General features: G+C 47.2%; 1 protein-coding gene across 1 annotated transcript in view; it reads left to right on the forward strand.

The window, feature by feature from the left end:
• Positions 1 to 34: 34 nt before the first annotated feature.
• KLHL20 (kelch like family member 20) overlaps positions 35 to 14,543 on the forward strand; it is a 36,873-nt gene continuing 22,364 nt past the window's right edge. Inside the window, exons 1-3 of the mRNA XM_084636261.1 lie at positions 35 to 148; positions 3,398 to 3,463; positions 13,620 to 14,193. Coding sequence (XP_084492387.1) covers positions 3,441 to 3,463; positions 13,620 to 14,193 — 597 coding nt within the window. The 5' untranslated portion in view covers positions 35 to 148; positions 3,398 to 3,440. The remainder of the gene's footprint in view (positions 149 to 3,397; positions 3,464 to 13,619; positions 14,194 to 14,543) is intronic.

The following is a 14,543-nucleotide window of genomic DNA, read 5'->3' on the forward strand; positions in this document are numbered from 1 at the left end:
TCCGGGGGGAAGGCTGGGGAGAACGGACCGAGTCCTCTTGGCTGAGCCGACGGGCTGAAGGGGCTGGTTACTCGCTGTTCCGGGACCCGCAGCACCAGCCGCAGCCCCAGCGCCGGCAGGCCCAGACCCAGACCCAGACCCCGCGCCCGTGAGTGACGGGGCGGGGGTCCGGGTCCCTCTTCCGCCGGCTACACTCTCCCAGGCGGCGGCGGCGGCTCCTTCAGGGGCAGACTCCCCTCCCCTGTTCGAGCGAGGGGTCAGGCCTCCTCAAGGGATGGCGGGGAGCCGGGGGCCCGGGCCGGGGGGCTGGGACTTGGGGGGGCGAGGTGCAGGGGGATGATGGGGGAGGTGCAGGGTCGGGGCTGGGGGGAGTAGTAGCGGGGAGAGTAGGGCGATGATGGGGGAGAGGTTCCAGGGGTGCGGGGCTGGGGGAGGAGCAGGGGACCTGGGGTGCAGGGTCGGGGCTGGGGGAAGGAGGAGCAGGGGCGGAGCGCGGTGCAGGCTGGCGGGGGGAGGAGCTGGGTACAGGCTCGGAGCAGGGGGAAGGAGATGGGGGGAGGAGCAGGGGACCTGGGGTGCAGGGTCGGGCCTCTGAGAGGAGCTGGGGAGCAGGATCGGGGTTGGGGGGGAGGGGCTTTCCATTTTCCACTGTAATACCTTAAAATTCCCAATGCATCCGTTTGCCCCACCCCCACCCCCCGACTGGTTGGGAATAGACAGTGGGTCACGCTGGAGCCTTGTATGTGTCTCTAGGGTACTGATGGTGTCGGAGTGCCCCTCCCATCCTGGGCACACCATACTGCCTTGCAAATGTGAACAAATTATCCAGCATCACGGTGAGATGAATACCTTATTTTGGGGAGAGTCTCAGAGGCACAGATGGCAGTTGGGGGCCCATTCATATTGGAAGTCAATACATTTAAGTTCTTAACTGCTGTTTGTGCCTTTGACATTCCCTCCCCTCCCCCAGTGTTACAGATGGGGAAACAGAGGCATAGAGATTTAAACCTTCTTATTGATATGGTATGAGGAGCGATGATGCACCTAGGGGCCTGATCCAGTATTTTTTTGGAGGTCGGGGGATACAGGGAATAATGTTGTTTAAGTTGCTTTTCTATATTTCAGCAACATTATTTCCTAGTTCTCTTGTCGACTTCTTTTCGTTTCATGTCGCGTCTTATGCATGACATGATGCAAAAGGAAGGCGTCATATCAGGAGGTGATAGAAAACCAGCTATGCTTATCCACGAAAACAGCAACATATTTCTGCTATATAGCTATATCTGTGTATATCCTGGAGCTGGGGCCATTATGGGAGAGTAAAGAACACTATTAATTGAATGAAACAACAAACGGGACAAAGTATTACCTCGTGTTACTATCCCAGTGAGGACATTAAATCAGGGACATTGTAGCAAAATTGTACAGAAATTTCTTTTTTTATATATTTTGAGGAGATTAATTCTGACACAAACACAAAAGGACTGTGAAGAACCTAGCCTTAGTCCCTTTACAAAATGCCTGCAGCATGCTGTGAACATCTTCTATTCACATTGCTGTAAACGGGTTAGGTATGGACATGCCTGTTTATCTAAATGTATACAGGTGATTCGTGACATCCGATACTGTTAACCTTGTAGTGGAATGATCTTTATAATTCCCTGAAGTCCCTTCCTGCATGTGAAAAGTGTTTCATGCGTGGCATCGGAGTTATGTGCTCTCTACACCCCTCAGGAATAGGTTCCAAATGATTTATTAGTCACATTTATTAGCAAATAATAAATAGGTACTGATAATTTGAGAAGCCTGCAAAACTAAAAATAGCAAATCTAAACATCATCTTGATTAATCAACAACCTCACTAGGGCAAAATATTAAATTTTCCCTATGCGTTCATAATATATCATGTTGATGGACTATACATATGATTGTTTCTTGATCTTACCATATAAGATTTTTATAAATTAGGCTGCAAAAACAATATGTAAAGCTAAACCTTTAATATATACAGGAGTTAGGGAATTATTATTATTATGCCCATTGTACAATAAAAAGCTGAAGCACAGAGATTGGTCATAAAGGAAATCTGTGACAGAGCAGAGAATTGAGTCCAGATCTCCTGAGTTCCTGTCTGGTGCCTTAACCACAAGACCATCCTTTTGAAGCTTTTTTCATATGCTGAGGATATCTGCTCTTGTAGGTGGTATAATTTACTGCTTTCCAGTCTCCTGGCAGTGTTGTGCATCTTAAATTGTTTTTGTTTGATTCTTAGGTGATATAGAATTAGAAAGTATTGTTATACTGCTCTCGCTTCTTGAGTTCAAATGTTAAAGGCTATTATGAAACACCACAGTACAGAAAATACTGTTTCCGTAAAGTTTAGTTTATATATTGGCTTGATGTTCCTATTTTAAAAGAAACATGAACATTGCACTTCTTTTTTGTACCTACTATAGATTTTTTACCTACTAAGATTGAAAAGTTAGAGAGCATTTTAATAGATTTTTTTTTCATTTGCATATTTGACTGTGCTTTTTCTTAGTCAGTGTTATGGTCTCCCCTATCAGTCAGCTTCTTGCTTGCTGAAAAGACCTTAATGATTATTAAAAGGGGAACAGGGGTGGGGGGGAGAGAGTAATATAAAGAAGCTTCACATGTCGTTTAAAGGATGCTGTATCAGAAACCGGAGTTTCATTATATTAGTCATTTTTAAAAATAATCTAGTTGACAAATGTTCCTGTAAAAAGAGGCTGTATTCAGCATTAGAATTGGAAGTCTGACGAGTACAAAGTATGTAACTATTGCTTCTATGAAAAAGTAAATATACATTTAATAGAAGTGAAAGTGAGTTACAGTATTATGCAACTTCATCTATTTATTCTGTGGATATATGGCTTTGTTAGCATTCCTCTTACCTCTGGGACATACAGTTGTCCAGACCTAAACCTGATCATATACGTCAGTGCTGTACTGTTTAATGAGTGCCATCTTTTTCTCATAAGTGTGTGAAGTATAAATATCTCCTGGCACTTTTTTGGAAGTGTAGAGAGAGATATCCCATTCCCCACCCCCTGGTGTCCTAGATAACCTTTCCTTCCTTGATAAAATTGTTTAGGGTGTCCAGTGTAGTATGCAGTTTACTGAATGCATGATGGGTATCACATTTGCCTACACCATCACTGTGCTAAATGTATTAAACTCATTATTTGTAAGGTGCTTAACTTTTCTTCTGTCTTATTCTCTGCAACCCAACCATTTCTTAGCAAGATTGTAAATTTTGAAGCTGGATAAGGGCTTGAAGTCATACTATTTGGGTATGGTTAGTTATTCTTTGTATCATGGTGAAGAGCTAAAATAGGACATACTTTCACTTTTGTCATTCTTTCTTTTTCCTTAGGTCAGGTCTTGAAGTGTATGGTGCAGGCTTCTCTTCACGGTGCATGGACGGAAAGCCAATGCGCAGGTAAGGTGCAGAACAAGAAATGATTCTTCTCTGATCAAAATCTGACAATTGGTATTGAGTTGATTTTGTAAGTAGCTAGCCCATAACATGTTTATTTGAGGTGTGTATTCTAGAACTAAGAATATTTATTTTAATTGGCAAAACTAAACATCTGTTAACATGAATATGCTGTTTGAGAAAGGAAAGTATAGAAGATGTGTTGCCATAATCATCCATTTTAGAATAGTTCACTATGTTGCTGAAAAAATGTACTTTGGACCATGTATTTTATGGTGTGATTATACCAATATTTCCTCATGAACCATCTAGCAGTATTTCTTAAACCTAATCGTGCTCCTGATGTGCATTAGTGTGACCTTTACTGTAGACTCCAGTTCTCTACAGGCTGAGGGGATTTGTCTCTTATTTGTGGATACTAATTGCATCTACTGTAATGGGCTGTGGACACATCTGCAATCTCTTCTTGTGTAATGCTGACATCAGCTATGTCAGAAACATACTCTGTCCTGCAAAGGAAAGAAGAATTGTGTTTGTTAAAAAGAGACATTGACCAGCCTGTTTGACATGAATTATATCTGCCCATTTTGATTATTTTAATACTGAGTGTGCCATAGTTATGCTTTATAGCAGATATGTTTCTGTATCTTTAAACAGACTGCCTACAAAAAGCCTATCTGTGTTTTGCGTGGTTGAGAATCACTTTTCAAAGGTATTGGACAACCAACACTCATGAATGTCACCTAGCCTGATATGCTGGTTGAGTCCATTAGGTCAAAATATCTGTTGGAAGTGGGGAAAACTTATTAGATGCATGCTGATAATCACATAAACATTACAGTAGGAAAAGAGGTGGGATTTTAGCATAAGCCACTTTGTATTATTAATACAAATATTAATAAAAAAGGGATATTAATTAAAAAAGGGATATTAATTACTGCGTTTGCAGAAACAAGTACTAACCTAAACTTGGTTGTGTAACAGGGTGGTAGGAATTGCATTGTGTAATAGCTCAGTAATGTCATTCTACAAACCCTTATTGAGTTAAATGAACCCCTCAATAAGCAGAAAAAGATTATCTAGGCTACTGGTTCAGTTAAGCTAATAAATGCATCCTGGGACGTGACACAAGTGTCATTGTAGCCATGTATCATTTTGCTGAGACAAGGAGACTGATTTAGGCTATGAAGGGACACAGTTGGCTGTCTGCTGTGAGGTGTTTTTTTTTCCTCAGAGGATGGACTGAATAATCTACCAGATATTTCTATCTTCTGCAGTGGGGGCTGTTTAAACAGTTTTTAGCAACCATAAGGACACATCTATTCTATTCAGGTTCTTGTACTGCCCTCAACACTGTAATACCTGAATGCTTTCCCTAAGTGTATAAAGCAGTGTGATAAGCATTTGCTATGTGTGGTTCTCTTCCCCCCTCCCTTTTTTTTTTTGTGCAAGGGGAAAAAATATGTGAGGTTTTTTAATTGATTCTGCATTTATTTTGGCTGCTGTGCTGTGTGACAAGGAATGGGAAGTGTTGAGGTTTGAAGTTGTTTTTAGATTCTGTGGAAGTTCATTTCTCAGCCTTAGCTCCGTCTCCTACACAGACAAGTTTACCCTGGCAATGGACAGTTCCATTGTGCCTGAGCAGCAGAATTGTCTATCACGGTCCTAATCCTGGAACATTAGGCAAATTTTTTTAGATATACTGGGTCCAGACCTCTTGCACCTTGAAGAGAAGGACAGAGATCTTGAGTTTGACTCAGTGTTCTATAGGAAGCTAGTAGAGAGAACAGATGACAGTTATGTGCTAATGCTAACTTGTGTTGTTGAGGTGTTGTGCTGTGTACTAACTGGAGTTTCCTAAGACCTGACAGCTTCATGTCCAAGTATATTGTATTGCTGTAGTCCAACCAGAAGCTGACACTGGCATGGATCTTTTGGGGACAGGGGCCTCCTGATCTTTTGCATATCTCAGGGAGCTCTGTGTGGGCCATTAGGTTCCTGTTTTGTTTGTTATCCTATTGCTTATTTGCTTCCAAAATGTATTTCAAATAAATCTTGCTATGAAATCAATCTATTGGGGAAGCATTTACTTTTATACTTAATCAATGTCCTGCAGACATAGTAGCACCTTGTGTGATGGTCTTGTAAGAGCTCACAAGCAAAGTGGCGTTGGGCTGTGTCATTACTTCAATAGATGATTTTGGTAGGCCTGTATAGAAAGTATCCAGCCTTTAGAGCAGAGGTGGGCCAACTGTGGCCCACGGGACCGTCCTGCCCGGCCCTGAGCTCCTGGCCCAGGAGGCTAGCCCCCAGCCCCTCCCTTGCTATTCCCCCTCCCCCGCAGCCTCACCTCACTGCGCCACTGGTGCAATGCTCTGGGCTGCATGGCTGCAGAGCCCAGCCTGACCCAGTGCTCTGTGCTGTGCGGCTGCCTGTCCTGGTGCAGCCGCGCCGCCAGCCACCAGTGCTCCAGGCAGCGTGGTAAGGGGGCAGGTTGGATAGAGGGCAGGGGAGTTTGGGGGGTGGTCAGGGGCCGGGAGTGTGGATAGGGGTCAGGGCGGTCAGAGGGCGGGGAACAGGGGGGTTGAATGGGGGCAGGGGTGGCAGTCAAGAAGGAGAGGAGGGGTTGGATGGGGCAGTTAGGGGCTGGGGTTCTGGCGGCAGTCAGGGGACCGAGAGCTGGGGGGGTGGATGGGTGGGGTCCCCGGGGGGCTGTCAGGGAACAGGGGGGGTTGGATGGGGCAGGACTCCTGGGGGGGCCGTCAGGGGGCGAGAAGCAGGGGGAGTCGGCTATGGGGGGGGCTGGCCCATGCCTGGCTATTTAGGGAGGCACAGCCTCCCCTAACCCTCCATACAATTTCAGAAACCCGATGCTGCCCTCAGGCCAAAAGGCTTCCCCGCCTCTGCTTTAGAGGGAACTGGTTAAAACTGTCATCCTTGAGCAAAGAAAGAATCTCAGGTATGGGTTTTCACTGCAGTGATTACACTGGAGGAATGAGATGAAGTTAATTAAAGATTAAATTGTAGTTTGAGGAAGGCTGTTGCTTCTCACTGGGGAAGTCAGCCAGCTGCATGGACTGGGATCTCATCTGAGTAAAATTAGCTGCAGAAGACATAGAAACCTTATTAAAAGACTCAGGCTGCAGAGCCTCATTGGCTTTTTTCTTTCTGCTTATAGATAATCTCATAGTAGTGAAACTGACTTAATTGATTTTAATTAACTAAGATAAGAGAATTGTCATAGTAAGCGGTGTAAATCATGACAGATAAACTGGATTATTACAATTATTTAATTTTTAATAATCTAGGGTATTAGTATCAGGTTTTTGAAAAGTGCTTGTTCACAACACATAACTGTAAACTGACAATGTCCCACTGTGACGAAGTGGGACTGTTCTTAATGTTTTCTCTGAACGCTGTAGGGGTGCCTCAGTTTCCCCTATGCATTTCTTAAGTCTCTAGGTGGTGGAATAAGGGAGTGTAATTGTTGCAGAACAAAGGGCCAGTGTATGTAAATGGCTGACACTCTGTTTCCTGGCAACTGATGGCCTGGGCCTTTTCCCCCCTGCAAGGTGATAGCTAAAGGGTTGGAGAACAAAGGAATCAGGTGACCTCCTGGCCTGGGAAAGGGACAAAGCCCAGAGGAGGAGAGGCTGGAGGATGAGTCGGTTTGGGCTGGCTGGGGACGTAGAATGAAGTGCAGACATGGTTGTCTGGGTCACTGCCCCCCAAAATGGACCCGGATGAGGGGTCCTGTTCTCTGTACCTACAAGCTCTGTTTTAGACCATGTTCCTGTCATCTAATAAACCTGTTTTACTAGCTGGCTAAGAGTCATGTCTGACTGCGAAGTTGGAGGGCAGGACCCTCTGGCTTCCCCAGGACCCCGCCTGGGCTGGCTCGCTGTGGGAAGTGCATGGAGGGGCAGAGGATGCTGAATGCTCTGAGGTCAGACCCAGGAAGGTGGAAGCTCTGTGAGCTTTTTGCCCTGAAGACACTCTGCTCACAGAGAGGAGACTTCACCTGAGTCCTGACTGGCTTCATAGGGCGCAGTTCCAGAGCCTCATCTGGGGACTCTGTGACAGCCTTTAAACCCCAACATTTGTGAAGGGCAGGGACACTGTTTTGTTTCCACTGTTGATGACTAGAGTTAGTACTCTGCTCCCAGAAGCCTCCACTGAACATCTAGTTGATCCAGTGCATAGTGTTGAAGATTTAATAGATGGTATTCACGGTCGATACTGAACTAATGTCCCAGCATGTTGTGCGTGGGCGCTGTGCTGTTGGAGGTAACTTATTCTGGCTGAGACATAAAATCAAATTCCTTGTGTTCTGAAAATCCCATGACAGATCTAGGAATTGGTAGCCTGGTGTACACACCAAATTCCAACTCTGATATTTATATTCTTCAAACTGAAATGCAGTCCCCTTGCAGCTTTAATTGGATACTATGATCTTCGCTTCTTTTCCTAATGAATGTTGCAGAGTGCTGTTAAGCAGCTGGCTGCTTTCCACCCTAGGGTGTGTGTGAGTGAGTGGGTGGGGGGAGGAGGCTGAGAGTCAAAAGGTGCTTAAAAGTAAATTATTACTGAAGTGTCAGTGTAAATTTCACTCAGAAACAGAGCCATAGATGTTTGGAACCTTGTAGGCTTTACTTGTATCCTGCAGGGATGGATGCCTAAGGGCATGTCTACACTTGCCATTTAAAGCGCAAAAAGTCCCTTTTTTCCACAAAACCCACGGGAGTGTCTACACATGCCAATGATTTCTTGCGGTGAAACTCTGAAGTTTCACTGCAAACAGAAAACCACCTCCATGAGAGGTGTATAGTTCTTACCGCTAATCCTTTTGCGGTGAAGTGCAAGTGGAGACACTTCTTCCTGTGTAAACAGCTTTTAGCCTCTAGAGGATATCCCATGGTGCCTACGGTGACCACTCTGGCCAGCAGCTCTGCTGCTCTGCTGCTAGGTAAACAGATGTCCACCCCTCCTCCTGTAAAGCCCCGGGAACTTTGAAACTCCCTTTCCTGTTTTGTTTGCAAGTGCTGATCTGGCCAAATGACCATAGCTGCTCTACAGAGCAAAGGATCCCCACCTTGGACCCTGAGCTCACCCTGCCCCCCCCCCCCTCCATTCCCACAAGACCTATCCTCAAAATGGAGAGAGCTGCACTGTGGGATAGCTGCCCTCTCATCAGTGATGGAAATGCTGCAAATCTAAACACTATCTGATGCCTGTGGAAGCAAGTGAGTACACAAACCAGCGCTTTCACCAGTTCCCTATCGCAGGTGAAACTGACAGTGCAAAAACTCTGCAAGTGTAGACATTAGCCTAATAAATGCTTGTGACAATGAATAAAGCTCTGGGAGCCAGCGTAGCCAAATACAGTGAGGAGATAAAACAGCCCATTTATTTAGCTGACTTGCAGGCTGGCTGTGTTCCTATTTGTACTTTTCAGCATTGTATGCTACAAAGTGATCTTGTCAGCGCTTCCTTAATCCCATTGTATTTGCTGATTTCCCCAGCTTGCACACTGATGGAAGCTAATCTCTGAATATCTGCATAGCTGAGTGTGAATCTTTGATCCTTGCATACACATTTCCTCTTCAGTCTCCCACTCTGTCTTTTAATCAACCCTGAGTATTCAGGAGCATCTCTCAGCCCTTTGTGTGGGGGAAGGCAGCCAGCCTAGTATGTGAGAATCAAGTGCTGCCTTCTGTCTTTCACACCTCTAAGCCACTGAGTTATCATTTCATTCCCTGCACATATTTATGCATAATGCACACATAATACAGTTAAATTATTATCCTGTTCAGACAGATGCCATCAGCTGGGTCTTTTTAATTCACTCTTCTGTGCCTCTAAGTAGCAGCAGCCCACAGTACATAACATCAAGCATCTGGTCTGATCCAATGTGAAAATTCCCAAGTCCACTTATCTCCAGCACTATCCAGAGATAAGTTATGGATGAATTGGGAGTGTTGACTTTGAATTTCCTTGCATCTGTTCAGTTTGCTTTAATTATTAAGGGTATGTCTACACTTACATTTTATAGCGCTCTAACTTGCTGGCTCAGGGGAGTGCAGCAAGTCTGAGTGCTTTAAAGTGCTAGTGTAGACAGGCTCCAAGTGCTGGGAGCTGCGCTCGTGGAGGTGGATTACCAGGAGCGCTAGGAGAGCTCTCTCCCAGCGCTCGCGTGCGACCACACTCGCACTTCAAAGCGCTGCTGTGGGAGTGTTCCCGTGGCAGCACTTTGAATTTTCCAGTGTAGACATACCCTTAGTAACACTCTTTCCTTTAGGAAATATACCAGATACCTTGGAGGTACTAGAATACCATAATCATGGGCATGGTGTAAGAACCTGCATAGAATGGAATTCTTATTAACAAGCCACATTTTCAGCTATTCAGTTTCAAACTGACTTCAGTCTAGTGCAGGGGTGGGCAAACTTTTTGGCCCGAGGGCCACATCGGGGTTCCAAAACTGTATGGAGGGCCGGGTAGAGAAGGCTGTGCCTCCCCAAAGAGCCTGGCCCCCTGCCCCTACCTGCCTCCTGACTGCCCCCCTCAGAACCCCTGACCCATACAACCCCCCCAGCTCCTTGTCCCCTGACCACCACCCCTCCTGGGACCCCCACCCCTAACCAGCCGCCCTGTCTCCTGACTGCCCTGCCCCCATCCACATACACACCCCCACACCAGGCCCCCTGGGGCTCCCAAGCCTGTCCAACCCCCCTGTTCCCCCTCCACCCCATCCAACCACTCCCTGTCCCCTGACTGCCTCCTGGGACTCCCACGCCTATGAAACCGCTCCCCATCCCCCGGGACCTCCCATCCCTTATCTAACCCCCACCCCCTTACCATGCCACTCAGAGCGGCAAGGCTGGCTTATTGGAAAGCCTGGGAGGTGGGCGGGCGCAAGCCGCGCTGCCCATGTGGCGGCATACCTGCGGGGGAGGGGAGACTGCAGGGGCGGGGCCGGGAGCTAGCCTCCCCGGCCGGGAACTCAAGGGCGGGCTAGAGTTTGCCCACCTCTGGTCTAGTGGAAGGGAGGAGATTTCATTCTCCCCAACTGGAGGCAAGGAGCTCAGGTTTTTCACCACACAAATTCAACTGACTTAAAATATAGCTCGAGCGGGATAAAAAGCTCAACAGCCTAAGATTTCATAGGGAGCTTTACTCAGTCTAGAGCAGTGGGTTTTCAAAGTTCGGGTCACAACCCAGTACTGGGTCACGGCATGCAAGCAGGACTGGCTTTCGGCACCAGCTAAGCAAACTGGTGCCTGGGGCAGCGCTGCTGATGGGGCGGCACTCCGGCTGTTCTTGGGGCCGCAGTCCAGCAGCAGCCCCGGCGGCGATTCGGCAGAAGCCCCACTCCGTTGTTTCCTGCGGCGGCAGTTCGGCAGCGACTCTTCTGACTCAGGTCTCGCCGTCGGCGGCAATTCAGCGGTAGCTCCCTCCGATGTTCCTGTTCTCTCTGGTGGCGGCGTATTCGGCAGGTTTTTTTGTTTGGTTGGTTGGGTGTTTTTTTTTGTTTTGTTTTTGTTTTTTGCTGCTTGGGGCGGCAACAAATGTCGAGCCGGCCCTGTATGCAAGACACTGGGTTGCCTTGCTCAGCACCCAGGGACCCTGGCAGCCAGCCAGTAAAACTAGTAGCAAAACTAGTAGTTCCTACCTGGAAGCAGCCAGCAGCAGGTCTCATAGGCGGGGGGTCACGGGGCTCCACGTTGCCCCCACCCTGAGCACTGGCTCCACATTCCCATTGGCCGGTATCCAGAAAATGGTAGTTTGGGGGAGGGTGCCTGTGGGTGAGAGCCACGTGGAGCCACTTGCGCGCCTCTGCCTAGGAGCCAGACCTGCTGGCCGCTTCTGGGGTGCAGCACAGTCTGCAGTGCCAGGACAGGCGGGAAGCCTGCCTTTGCACCCTAGCTGCGCTGCTGACTGGGAGCTGCCGGCGGTAAGCCCGTGCCCCAATACCCTTCCCCAGCCCTGACCCCCCCCACCCCCGCAAACCTGGAGCCCCTTCCTGCACCCCAGAGCCTGCACCCCCAGCCCAGATCCCTGACTCCCTCCTGCACCCCAGCCCAGAGCCCTCTCCCTCACTCTGAACCCCTCCTTCCCAGCCGCAGCCCTCACCCCCACACCCCAACGCTCTGTCCCAGCCCTGAGCCCCCTCCCACATCCCAAACCCCTGATGCCCGCGACCCAACAGAGCTGGGGATGAACAATTTTCTTCAACTGGATCACAAGAAAAAAAGTTTGAAAACCACTGTTCTAGAGCAGTGGTCTCCAAACTTTGTGGATCGCGCACCCCCAGGGCCAGCTCTAGGGATCCAAAAAAAAAGAGCTGCCGCCGAAGATGGAGCCGGGAGAGCCGGTGTGCTGCCGAAGAATCAAAGGTCTGGGAGTGCTGCTGCCGCCATGCCGGCGGCACTCCTCCTGCCATGCACCCCCAGGAATGGTCTTGCGCACCCTGCTTTGGAGACCCTCTTCTAGCAGACACTCATAGTTTTCGCCTGGTTCTCTTCCCAGCTCTCAAAATCAACTGTGTTGGTAACTTGTGTCTACACTAGAGACCTTACAGCGGCGTAGCTGTACCAATGCAGCTGAGCCGCTGTAAAATCTCTCATGTAGCTGCTTTATGCTGGTGGGAAAACAGTCTAAGATGCAACTGAATTATTTGAAATGTCATGAATAGCACGATTTCCTTGTGGTTAGAAGGTGCACTTGAGATCATAATGAGAGAAAAAGATGTGATCTATTTTTAATTCTTCCTTCAAGCATGCAGCAAAATGTACCCCACAGTGTGGTGCCCAGAACTGGAGATAGTACTCCAGCTGACACCTCATCACTGCCGCGTAGAGCAGGACAATTACTGCCCAAGTCTGACATACAACACACATTAATACCCACAGAATTACATTGGCCCTTTTTTGCAACTGTGTTCTCCCTATTTATAGCCAGTGCGGGTGGGGTACAGTGCAGTTCTTACCCCTTTTTTGGAGGGCTTGTGTGGCTGGTGGTGATAGTATAAAGCACTTGCTCTCAACTCTTAAGATACCCTGTGGCTGATACCCGTCCAGGGGCAAGAGGGCATATGGGAAAGGTAGTTGTGGCCTAAAAACCTAGTGGAGGACAACAAAGAACTAAATAATTGCAGCAGCGGCTGAAAACTTTTTACACCTTAGCTAATGACAGTGACGTTGGTGAAATACTGCGGCAGCCCCCCGCCCCTCCCCCAATCTCTGTACAAAATGTTATTGTTTATATATCTTGCTGAATGGCTTCTAATTTCTAAGGTTTCCATCTTGACTTTATTTTCTTCCTTTTGGGGAAAGAGAGTTGATTTTTTTTTTATTTTTTTTTTAAGTATTGTTGAAAATGTTTTGACTGTTTAGGATCCAATCACACTAATTGCAGTCCTTAGTATGCCATTTCTTGGAGAAATTAACAACCTCTTGGAACCCACCTGAAACACCAGGGTGTGTATTGTGTCTGAAGAGTCCAGGTACAAAAATCAGAGAACAAATAAATTAGTGGATGCACCAGGAAGCAGGCACATAACCAAGATAGTAGCCAACCATCTTACTTTTTGAAAGTCTACAGGGATGTCACGTGCTCAAATACCACAGTGATGGATGATATAAAAATCTACATAGAGGAAGCCTGAAGAAGAGAAGAAGGTTGGTCTTGTATTAAGGAGTTTGACTGGGACTCTGGAGATCTGGGATTTAGTTCCAGCTCTGTGTCAGACTTCTTGTGTGACTTTGGACAAGTCACTCTCATATTCCTTAATTCACTGCCTGTAAAATGGGGATATTACATCCCTACCTCACAGGGCTATTATGAGGTTCAATTAAATGTGTAAGACATGCTCAGATACTACAGTGATGAGTACAGAAAAGTCTATAAAATAGATGAAAACGTGAGCCTATTGCAAACTGGCTTTTGTTAACTCACTGGGATGCTTTGATTTAGACTAATTTTTTTTCTGTAGCTATTTGATCAGAAGTGCTTGTTTCCCTAGGTGGCCAAGGAAGCTGGAAGTGGTGCTATTTCTATGTCCAGCTCAGATCAGATAGTGATGGACACAGAGCCACCAATGACATTTGGTGAGAGATGAGTCAGTGATAATCCTGTTCCATGGCTTGCTCCTTTGCAGGTGTACCAGTACTCGACCAGGAGAGACCGGAATGGATGTGACAAGCCGTTGCACCCTTGGAGATCCCAACAAACTACCAGAGGGGGTACCACAACCTGCTCGCATGCCCTACATCTCAGACAAGCACCCTCGACAAACCTTGGAGGTTATCAATCTTCTGCGGAAGCACCGGGAGTTGTGTGATGTGGTACTAGTCGTGGGTGCCAAAAAGATCTATGCCCACCGGGTGATACTTTCAGCCTGCAGTCCTTATTTCCGAGCCATGTTCACTGGGGAACTGGCAGAAAGTCGGCAGACAGAGGTAGTGATTCGAGACATTGATGAAAGGGCCATGGAGCTACTGATTGACTTTGCATACACTTCCCAGATCACAGTGGAAGAGGGCAACGTCCAGACCTTACTGCCAGCTGCTTGTCTACTCCAGCTGGCTGAGATCCAGGAAGCCTGCTGTGAGTTCCTAAAAAGACAATTGGACCCTTCCAACTGCCTGGGTATACGGGCTTTTGCTGACACTCACTCCTGCCGTGAGCTGCTGAGGATAGCCGACAAGTTCACACAACATAACTTTCAGGAGGTAAGCTGCAGGGTGTGGGTTCTGGGCATTTCTTGTTTAGTACCTCCTTACAGATCCTGCCCTTCTACCTGCAATGTCTCTTGTTCCTGGTAAGTATTGACTAGCTTAGTAAGAGGGAGAGGATGTACCTGCAGCACTAGTACTAAGATGCATGATAACTTCTGTATCATATACTAGTTATTTCTCAACTTAATGTTCTGATGTGAATAATGCACATCTTATAAACAGTGAATGCTGAAAGCTAATTGGTAAGTGGCAGTGTGTATGGATTGCATCTGACACTGTTCCTGAACAATAGTTTGTGACATTCCACTCTCTTTTTAAAACACACACTCACACACACACACTTC

The sequence above is a fragment of the Lepidochelys olivacea genome, assembly GCF_965140295.1.
Source record: "Lepidochelys olivacea isolate rLepOli2 genome assembly, chromosome: 8".
Lineage (NCBI taxonomy): Eukaryota > Metazoa > Chordata > Testudines > Cheloniidae > Lepidochelys > Lepidochelys olivacea.